Source organism: Urocitellus parryii, unplaced genomic scaffold, assembly GCF_045843805.1.
Source record: "Urocitellus parryii isolate mUroPar1 unplaced genomic scaffold, mUroPar1.hap1 Scaffold_35, whole genome shotgun sequence".
Classification (NCBI taxonomy): Eukaryota; Metazoa; Chordata; class Mammalia; order Rodentia; family Sciuridae; genus Urocitellus; species Urocitellus parryii.
This window is the reverse complement of record NW_027553167.1, coordinates 283899-295123: the sequence shown is the minus strand read 5'-3', so window position 1 is coordinate 295123 and position 11225 is coordinate 283899. Positions and strand designations below refer to the sequence as shown.

Sequence of the window (11225 nt, the reverse complement as noted above, 5' to 3'; positions counted from 1 at the left end):
TTATCATATTAAAACTATTCTTTGATCTGTAGACCTTAGATAATTTACCAAATTCAATAATTATAATAACTAATTATGTTTGGTTTGTATTGGTTTTCTGTAAATTTTATGATTAAAATATAACACATAGAAGAATCAGCTCCAATTATGAAATTTAACCAAAATTTTGTTCAAAGTTAATTGCTGTTTATTTGTGAGTTGCCAAATACACTGACATTTAGGTTGTGGCTGCAATTAAAACAGGGATGACTGGCCATCTTCTTGGAAGCCCATGACTTGATTAGTGGGAGTGGGGGCCTTGGTTAGGGGGTGGTGGTTACCAGGTAGGTACCCATAGGATTCAAAGATGTACAGGCATGATGATTTTACATCATTCCAATTCTCACCATCCTCAATATGTCATTCCTAAAACTGGTTTGCCTAAAATGTCCTTGCTTCATGATTCTCTTTTCCCATCTTGACTTTCATTCTTTTACTTCATTCATTTTTACAAATGAAAGGCCATTCAGAGATTCAGATCTTTCTGTTGTGCACCTTTAGAGGTGTAAAAAGCCTAAGGGCAGCAAATATAGGAGCATGTGCCCTGTTCCTCAGTATCCCAGACAGCATGGACTGGGTGATCCATGAGCAAAAGTAACAGATCTCTCAAGTATATAAAATCATTTTGTATGAGGATAAAATTGGGTAGGAGTTGAGTGGAAATGTAAATTCACAGAGGAAAATGAACACTGAAATTTACAACTTTAAGAGGCTGTGCATATATAATGCTATTCCTTGGCATCCATTTCCCTTAGTATTCAGATTTTCCTATCCCTTAGATAAAAGAGTATAGCATTTGCATAAAACCTACACATATCCTCCTATAGATTACTTATAATGCATAGTATAATGTAATGCTATGTAATAGTTTTATACTCTTTTATTTAGTGAATAACAACAGAGAGTGTACATGTTTGGTACAAATGCAGGTTTTTTCTCCATATTTTTGATCTATAGCTGGTTGAGTCTATGGATGCTAAATCTGGAGATGTGAAGGACCAAGTATATCTTTAAACAGGTAGAGTAGACATTTAATCACAATGGTCTTTATAGTTCATTGATGTACAGAATTATGAAGAGTCACAGAAGATTTATTTTTTAACTCAATGTCTATGATATGGAATAATCTAGAACTTTTGTAGGAGCCAACTTTGACCAGTGATTTTTAATTTTTTTTTTTAATTTTTCTCTTTCTCTAACTCCTTTTGTTGATAACCCTGGTTTTTTTGTTTGTTCATTTCTTGCATTTGAAGTAGTCTTTGAGGACATCTTAGGTTTGAGATTCCTTATCTTTTCAAATACTCCATAGCTGTGATAACTGCAGCAAACCACTTGGTAGTGTTTTCCCTGTGTCCATTTTACAGAGCCCTACTCATCCCTCTGGTAGCTCATCATCAACTTTATGTCTAGTTTGATTTGTGGATCAGAACCCACCAACTTGACATGCATGAGCTCTTTACATTTGGATACAAGCATATCACAGTAGGCCAGGTGTTTGTGCTAATTCCTTGGCAAATTAAAGAAGTCCCTCTACCAGGCCATCATGGGTGAGGGTATTCTTCAGCGTCTTTGAAAACATACGAACTTCCATCACACTTCCTGCAGGAGCCTCTCTTCTGTGTGAGCCAGGAGCTCCAGGGAGAGAGCTAGAGCTTCTCCTGTTCTCAGAGCTGGCTATGGTCTTTCTGTTGTGCACCTTTAACCTGCCATTGTTAGTTGCAATTGTTTGGCCATAAATAAACTCACCTGAGACTTTGAAGTTCAGGTGAGAACTGTGGAAGACCTGCTTTTTATAGCATGGGATTTCCCTCCATTGGAACCGTTCCACTTCCAAGATCTGATATAAAAATAAACACGTGCAAATAACATTTAAGAATGATTTGTGCTTCAAGATTTTTACTTTGATAGAGCCTTTTTTTTTCTCCTTGAGTTAGTTTGTGTTCCATATTAGTTCTTTTGCTTCTACTATTCCTGAGGATAAATAGGTTGTATATTTCATAAAAATACAGTTATTTATATAGATAGCATCACTGATACAATTTGTAAAATGATTTGCTTTTCTACTAATTTAATCCCTAGTACCTTCAGTCAGGGCTTGTTAGTATGATTCCAGTGCTCAGCAGAAGGGGGTCTTCAGCCTTGTCTGCCAAAGAAGCTGGAGGCTGCTGGGACTCTCCCAAGAGCTCTGTAGTTTGTTAAGGAAAAGGCAGCTCACACAGCTTCACAATTGCATGTTTGTTATGTTCCTTGGAGATTGAAAGCCCTGTTAGGTACTCCGCATTATTATGCTGAAGCCCTAGACAGCCTGTGATAGGGCAAGATACAAGGAATGAACAGATCTGAAAGTTATTATGTTCAGGAATAGTAATAGTGATATAGGGCAGATTGTCACCAATTAAAGACATTTTTGTCTAGATGATATGTCCCTGTGTGTGCTATTTAGACTTGGTGTTTTGTTTTGTTTTTTCCTGCTCTCACCGAAATATTCCTTTGGGCTTGGGGAGGAAAATGTTATAACTGGCAGCATTAATTATGCTGCACAAAGATGCACAAAGATACATTGGTGAGAACAGTTTTTTTTTTAAATCTAATAGCTATTTTCTCTGGTCCTCCACAATTGCTAGTGAGGTTTTAATGAGATCATTTTAAACTGTGAGAATGTTTCTCCCTTGAGATTGTTCTTTCCCTCCTATCCCCCAATAAAATCTGAAAACGGCCTTTAACCCTCCTCCTGGGCTTCAGAGGATGAAGGAGCACTTGTGTATATTCCCCCACCCCCAGCCACCTTTGTTCCCCAGCAAATATTTTAAATTAGAAAACATTCTAATATTTTCAGACACTTTTAAAAAATATATGTGTTTATCAAAATAAAGTGTGAAAGCATTTGTTGTGAGGATCTAATCTCATGCATGTCCAGTAGTTCAGACAACCTTGAGTCCTGTCCTTCTCTCCTGACTGTGAGTCCTCATTTGCAGCTGGAGGTGGGAGTCAAAGTGTGGGAGGTTGTACAGAGATGGTATAAATTTGTGATTTTATGAGCTATCATAGTGCACAATTATTTTAAGGAATTATTTGAAATGCTAGGAATGACACTCCTCTGCACTTCAGTTTAAAGTGACAGAAATTCCTCAGCTGGATGTATTTTGAAATGACCAGAAGTGGATTTCTCATGTCAGCCACCAAAGTCTGAGTTCTAGAAGACCAATAGAGTTTAGTGCTAAAAGTTCATGTTGTTGCAGCCAACAGAATTCAGGCCCATATTCCAAATTTATCATTGGCTGACTGCATATTATACACCTGTAAAGGAGTTGGAGAAAAATATTCAACCTGTCCTAAGTCACTCCACCTAGGTATGAAATGAAAACAATAATGGTCCTCACTGATTAGTTCACTATGAACATTAAAGGAGTTAGTACTCATACATCCCTTGGAACAGCACTGACACTTGGTATGAGCTGTTGCACAGTTTACCTTGTTGTTGTTTCTTACTGGTGACTTTCCAGCCTTTTCTGAAGAACCGTTAGATTTGGATACTCCCTTCTCCTCCATTGTGGAAGTGAAATGGCATCTCCTTCCATTCTTGCTTCCCTCTTCATTTCATTCACAGGACAGCCAGGACAAGCATTTAAATATAATTCCATCTTAAAATCACTTTGCTTAAGACTTCAGTGTGGGCTCTACCTTCACTGTCAAACTCATGTCACACACATTGCTCTCCACCTGACTCACTACATAGGGTCGACATCTTTAAAATTCCCTTGAGTGTATCTCCTCAAACCAGATTATTTGCTTTGCCTGCAGTGTGCTTCCTTGGGATGTTTTCCCCATTTCTCAGGCTTCAGCTTAGTTGTTCCTTCCTCAGGGTGCCTTACTTCCTATCGAAATTATGTTTCTTATAATTCTTATCCTTTTCCTTCATGGCATGTATCATAATCCTGTCTTTGTGCTTGGGTTAACTTGAATATTGTCTGTTTACCCCCACATTACAGACCTCAAGGACCACGAGCATAGGACTTGTGCCAAGTTAAGCCACGATTCATACCCAGTACCCAACATGTAGAAACTGTATTTTAAGCTTTCTCTGATGTATGCTGTGTCTTGGACATTGTTCAGGGTACTGGAGATACAGAGGTGATAAAGACAACCCTGTTCTCATGGACCTGACCTTCAGATACAAAGAGCTGGGCAATAAATACAGAAGTATAGTCTTTTGATTCAGGACTCTCTCAGGGCAGGGTGCTAAATGTAAAAGAAAGAATGCATGCCTGTCCTGCTCCTAATCAGGGTCCCATAGCTCAGATATCTCATTTTGTCTGTGTTTTTTTAACCCTGCTGGGCTACTCCTGAATGTGACTTTTGCTCTGGCACTTAGAAACCCTCATCAATAGCATTCTTTGTCCTCCTTTCCATTTGTACTGGCAGCTGAAAAAATTGGCAATTCCTTACATAGTGACTAATGGCAATACTTCTTTGCAGATGTAATGTACCATAAAAATGGCAAGTCCTGTACAAACATTAAATAATTAGTTTTCATAATAACCCTATCAAGATAGAGTGTAAAAACTCTCTGTTTTGTATGGAAATAACTGAGTCATTATGAATATCCTAACTAAAGTCACAGAATAGTGGAAGAATTTGTTGTGATTCTGAAATTCTTGACTTCTGTTTTCTAACTCATTCATGATTACAACAGTATAGGGACCTAATTGTTTTCTATAAATTTTGCATTTTTTCATTAATAAATCCATTTTACTTACAATTTACATCCAAAAGTGTAAAATGCAAACATCTACTAAGTTACTGGCATCTTTAAAGTCAGGCGTATAATTCTACCTATTGGACTTAATTTGGTGTTACATTTTTTTTATGATCTCAAGGTGTTCAAGTCTGCTGAATATTAACTGTTTGAATGTTGTTTCTTACTAATGTCTACTTTTCTCTGGAATATGTGACAGTCTTTAACTTACATACAGGATGCCAAACTTTTGTTTGTCTTCATGACTTAGTGACACTGTAATAAACACTAGGGACTATGCTCTACTGTATGCAATGAAGGAAGTGTCACAATGGCACCCATGTTTCTGCACAATGGAAATGTGGCTTTAAATTAGACCAAATCTGGAAGTAAGTCTAAACAAAAGGACTAGGGGTGGGTCTGGAATGTAGCTCAGTATTAGAGTGCTTGCTTAGTATGCGCCAGGCCTTAGATTCCATTTCCACTATTGCAAAGAAACAAAGAACAAGACTGGCTGTGACATACCCTCACTGTCATAGCCCAGCAGAAAAACAGCTCATATAGCCATGTTTAAGTGAGCTGCTCTGCTGTTATACCTCATATAAAGAAACAAATTACACTGGCTTCCTTTATTCTCGTAATAGCATCTCTTTCCATTTACAATAGTTTGTATTCACTGTTCTCTAAGGTTGAGTGATGTTTGACATCTATCCCTCTTATATGACATTCAGAATGTGTAATTTTTGAGTTAAAAAAAAGTACTGCTTTCCTAGGATAAAGCATAAGAGGTTTGTGAAACCTTCAAAACTTCTGGTAGTTAAGAAAATAATTGCTTCTCCGATTCTCCCAGCATATTTTCTTTCACAGTCTTAACCAAAGTATAATTTAAGGTTTTAAAATAAAGTGGCATTCTATAAAAAACACTAGTAGAAGATGACATAATTATTGAAGAATATTCAAAGAATATTCAATCTCAAATTTTAAAAAGTATATGTGTTTCTTTAGGAAATAATCATTATTAAATCATAACTTCTTAATGATGTCTACATGTATCATTTTAAAAAATTATTGGTTCTTTTTAGTTATATATGACAATATAATTTATTTTGACATAATTATAAAAGTATGGGCTATAATTTGTTCTAATTCAGTCCCCCTTACTTCTTCTTCCCATTCCTTCTTCCCACCTCCTGTTCCCTTGCCCCCCTACTCTACTGATCTTTTTGCTCTTATAGTTTTTTTTAAACTATTATCTTGTGGATGTGCATGATCATGAGAGTCACTGTGGTATACTTATACATGTACATAGGAACGTTAGGTCAGATTCACACTACTGTCTTTCCCTATCCCATTCCTTTTCCCTTCTCTTCATTCCTCATTGGTAGACAATGGAGTGATCCACTGATCTTTCTTCTATGTTTTCTTTTTTTTTTTACCAACCCACCCCCAACACCTCGAGTTTCCACATATCAGAGAAAACATGCAACCTCTGACTTTTTAGGACTTACTTATTTTACTTAGAACGATATTCTCCAGTTCCATCCATTTACCAAAAAATTTTGTAAAGTCATTCTTCTTTATGGCCAAGTGAGATTCCATTGTGTATTATACACCACATTTTCTTTATCCATTCATCGGTTAAAAGGCACCTAGGGTATACTCATACATTGTTGGTGGGTCTGCAAATTGGTTCAGTCATTCTGGAAAACAGTAGGTAGGTTCCTGAAAAATCTAGGAATGGAAATACGATTTGACCTAGTTATCCTACTCCATGGTATATATCCAAAGGATTTAAAATCAGCCTACTATCATCCTGCAGCCACATTAATGTTTACAGCAGCACAATTCATAATAGCCAAGCTATGGAGCCAACCTAGGTGCCCTTCAGTAGATGCATGCATTATTTTAAAAAACAAATTTCTTAGCCTTAGAAGATGATGGTGTAAGGTAAATGAATAACACTTCTCAGAATATCATTTTAAATGTGATTATTTAGTTTTCATTTCTAATGGGTTCTCTTTCTGTACATTTGTATTCTTGTTGAAATATTTTTAAAAGATTAGAATTATTCAAGAAATTTGAAGAAGTTTTAAGCACATGGTTCATATATGTACATAGGAATATTAGCATAAATGGCAACAACTACAATGCAAGAATGCAAATAATGCTTGTAAAAATGCTTGTACTTTCTTATCCAGCTCCCAAACATATATGTGAATTCAGAATAATCTGCAACAAAATCCTGTTGCATTGCCCTTCCATACAAGGTGGATATTAAGATTGTTTTTTTTTTTTTTTTTTTTTTACAAATATCAGCATTTAACATGTATTTCACTGCAAGGGAAATGCAAGAATTGTAGCATAACTGTCAGGTACAAAAAATGTGCCCAATGTATATTTTAAATGAGAGAGAATTATAGTTATTTTGAAATTAATTGGCATTTCTTCTTATCAACATGTAAATTGGAATTCAGACAGAGAACTAAAAGGACTATAAAAATGACTAACATATTCTCTACTAAAATTAAGGACTAGGTATATGCTTAATAATTTTAAAAATAATTATATGACACATTGCAGTAGAGGCATACTAAATATCTATAGAGTTGTCTTTAGGAATACACTTCATTTATTTTCTTTTCCAATAAACTCTGTGCTTTTTAAGGGTTTCATTGATTTTTTTCTCTTCCTAGTCAACAAGTTTACTATTTGCTGCAGGGTTGCATTCATGAGGTAGTTTGTAAAGCAGAAAAAAAATCCAAGACTGTGTTATTATCTCCCTTTGTTTTCCCCAAGATACCTACGGATAATTAAATGCCCATATTTAATTAAAATGATTATTATTGTACAGTCTGTTCATTTTGTGGTAAAATATGAGTCATTGATAATAAGTAACACATCATGTGTATTCTGAATAATGAATTCTGATTCCCAATATGCTGTGAATGTCAAGTATCTTCTTCCAAATATGGAAAATCTGAGAAAATTCAAGAATGCAGAATAAGATAAACATATGACTATTAAGAGGGAAATTTCTCACTTAATTTCTGTTTCATTGGAAAGAGATTGAAATACTAATTATATCATATACTTGTGTACTTAGAATTGTGAACTCTGTGTTAAGACCAGATAGGTAGACAACTAGAAATCTGAATTCTAACTAGAGATCTGGTCATACTAGAGACCTGAATTCTAACTTGGCCACTAAGTTTTTAAATATTTCTCATTGTGTAATGAAACTAATAAACTCATTTTATCATAAGCTTGTTCTGGGGATTAAGTAATTTGATACTTAGTATGGTTTCTTATACAGTAAACATTTGTTAAATATCCACCATCATTAACATTATCATTTTGCTAAATCATCTTCATCATTTTTATTACCTTTGTGACATGTTCCTCTACCCATGAAAGTCTTAGTTTATTAATTTCTAAAACAGAAAATTTGTACCACATACTCCTGAGGCTCCTAAGTGCAATGAGATTCTATGTTTCATGAAATTGAATGCATTATAGTTTGCAGATGTTGAACACATGATTAGGGGACAAGATTAACTTGAGGAGCACTTGAGCCCATCAAGACTGGATAGAGTTATGAGACCCTGGTGCAGCGATGTAGAGACATCATAGGACAAGCCTTCTGTGGTGGTGCTGTGAGCCACATTGGATCAAATCCATTAGAAACACAGTGTATTTGGTCAGAGAAATGTTTTGTACAGGACAATGAGGACATGGTTAGAAAGCCAAGGGTACTGCTCAGGAAATAAGAATACCTGTGTTTTCCTCTTGTCTTTTTTCAGACAAATCACATAGGCTAGCAAGTGGCAATTTCCTGACACTCCATTATATCTAGTTTGGGGATGAATTTGATATTGTCAGCTACTATATTGTTCTATAATGTTTCATTTCTTTCAGTTCTAACTTTTTATAATGTTTCTACAGAATGTTTTAATAAATTAATGCCTCCATTGTTTTTGGAACAGTTTACGTTTACATATTATTTTCTACTTTTCCTCTTATCTTCTCAGCATTACAGATAGGTTTCTAGCACACCACCAATATTTTTCTTTTCTGATAAAAAGCTTTTATTATTTTCAAATTGTATTAAAATCGGTATAAATCTTCTCAGAAAGATAAATGATTAGATTTTGTTTTTTCTGTTTAACAAAGGAAAAAATGGAAATCATTTGAGCTGTGTTATATGCACTAGCTTTTACCCATAAAACTTCATAAATATGGAAGAAATATAATCTGGTTACAATATTAGAATGACTATGTCTTAACACCTTCTTAGGTGACATGTACTTGAATATACTATGTATGTTGTTTACTCTTTTTCAAATTAATAGTGAGACCTTTTTAAAAAATATAGTCCCAAATTAAAAATTAAAATTTAATTTTTTATACTGTTAAAATTGAGAAACATTACAAAATATAGACTGATTATGATAAATGTTAGAGAAGGAAATGAGAGATGTTTAAAAAGATCTGAATTTGGGTCTACATATGGATGTTAAAATTTTTTCTTCCATACTGTTGCCAATTGCATAGATTTTATTTTTATTTTAATGAATTAAATATACACATGTGTTAAGAAAATTCAACAATTTAACTAAGGCTTCATATCATTTTATAATGTGACACATACCATTTTTTCTCAAAAGAAAATGTTCAGGGCAAGTATAATAAGAAAGAAATATTGCTTTTATGAAAGAGAGGAGAAAAATCTTAAATTCATAGTTTTATGCAGGATTGCCTGTAGCCATAGGCAGTGCTAGAGTTTTATGTTTTACAGCTGCAAAAATAATTACATGAGCATTATCTAAGCAACAATCTTTAATGGATTACATTTTGTTAGCTTTTCATTATATACTGTAAAAGTCCCAATAACATAATAAATGAAAAAATAGCTTGATTTATCTGACATAGCCCTTTGATATTTTGCAAGACATTTTATTATTCATTAGTTTATTTGTGATGTGATCTCAATTTGTAAATAAGATATAGTATTACCAAGTTGGATTAAAGCCTAACAAATTGAAAAATTGTGCAAATTATTTACTTTTACTTGAAAAATATTTTAGTTTGGGTATTTCTGGGGTGTTAAAGCTTTTCAGATGTGTTATCATAGATTAATAATTTTATCCAGCAAAACATACATGTTGCTTGTTAACGTTAACTCATTTGCTTTTTTTATAAAATTTACATTTTTTGTAGTACATTCTTAACATGTAATAATAGTCTAAGCTTATAAATAATGAAATTCTTAATAGTCTGTTTTTTTTAAATTATGTGTTAAAGGTAGCTAGAGTTTTTATTTCAACAAATCTTACTTTTTTGTCTATATTTTATTGATAGTGTATAATTTATTAATAGTGTATGATGTTAGAATCACAACAGCTTGGTACAGTCATATTTCCATGTCTTTTTTTCTTTTACTATTTTTCCAAAGATAGTGAAGCAAGTATTTTCCAGGCATTAGCATAATCATAGTCTGCCCAAATTGTCTCAATATTTTAATTAAAGAACTGCTTTGAGTATGTGCTATGGCTTACTAAGATATATGCATGTGTTCAGTAGGTATAGAGGAACAAAATTCAAGAAATGAAATAGGAAAATAGAGCCTTTGGAAAACCTATTAATCTGAGGCTTTGAAACTAAAATTTAAGAGTAATGTTTGAAATACTGGTTTGAGTATAAGTTTTTCACATTGTAGTGCTTCATCTTTGAAAACATTTTTAAATGCCATTAGTATGGAAATACATCCATTCCAATGTACAATTGTAGTATCAAATCTACAATGCAATTTATTTTAAAAGATAAATAATATTTATCATAATGTATATCTTAATATACCTATAAACATTTTAAGCACTGTCTTAAATTGAGCTTCTACAATGGGTCACATTCTGTTACACCCAGGATCAAGGATTTGAAGATGGGGAAGTTAACTATTCATTAGACCTCAATGAAGTATATATTCCATATCAGTTTTGTAAATCGGGAAACAGAGATCATCAAGAATGTGTTCAAGCAAACAACAGAGTTGTGATTTAGGACTTACTGATGCCAACTAATTTGAGATGGTTCGATGTTATCAAGATACTGAGGACAATTTTACCATATGAAGTATTCATGAATACATATTGTTTTAATTTTTCACATTTTATTCCTACAGTCACAAAGTGAATAACACTGCTTATCTTATAGGAGCTTAATACTGTATTAGTGTCCAGTTGAGATTACAGTAATGAATTGTTCACGCCTCTAAACTATAGGGTTGATACTATATAAGTTAATAATATCTTTCATTTTTTATTAATATATACATTTAAGTTATAATGCTAATATAATCTTGAACATTAATTTGAGGTATCTGTAACATCTTTCAATTAATAATGCTTTGAATTATCTTTATTTTCCTTTTAATATTTTGTTTGTATGTATACCT

The 11225-nt window shown here is 33.5% G+C and overlaps 1 protein-coding gene across 1 annotated transcript in view; it reads left to right on the top strand.

Annotated features, from left to right (window-relative positions):
• The first annotated feature begins 3432 nt into the window (after positions 1–3432).
• LOC144251986 (roundabout homolog 1-like) overlaps positions 3433–11225 on the top strand; it is a 99176-nt gene continuing 91383 nt past the window's right edge. The window contains 2 exon segments of the mRNA XM_077794584.1: positions 3433–3487; positions 4153–4239. Coding sequence (XP_077650710.1) covers positions 3433–3487; positions 4153–4239 — 142 coding nt within the window.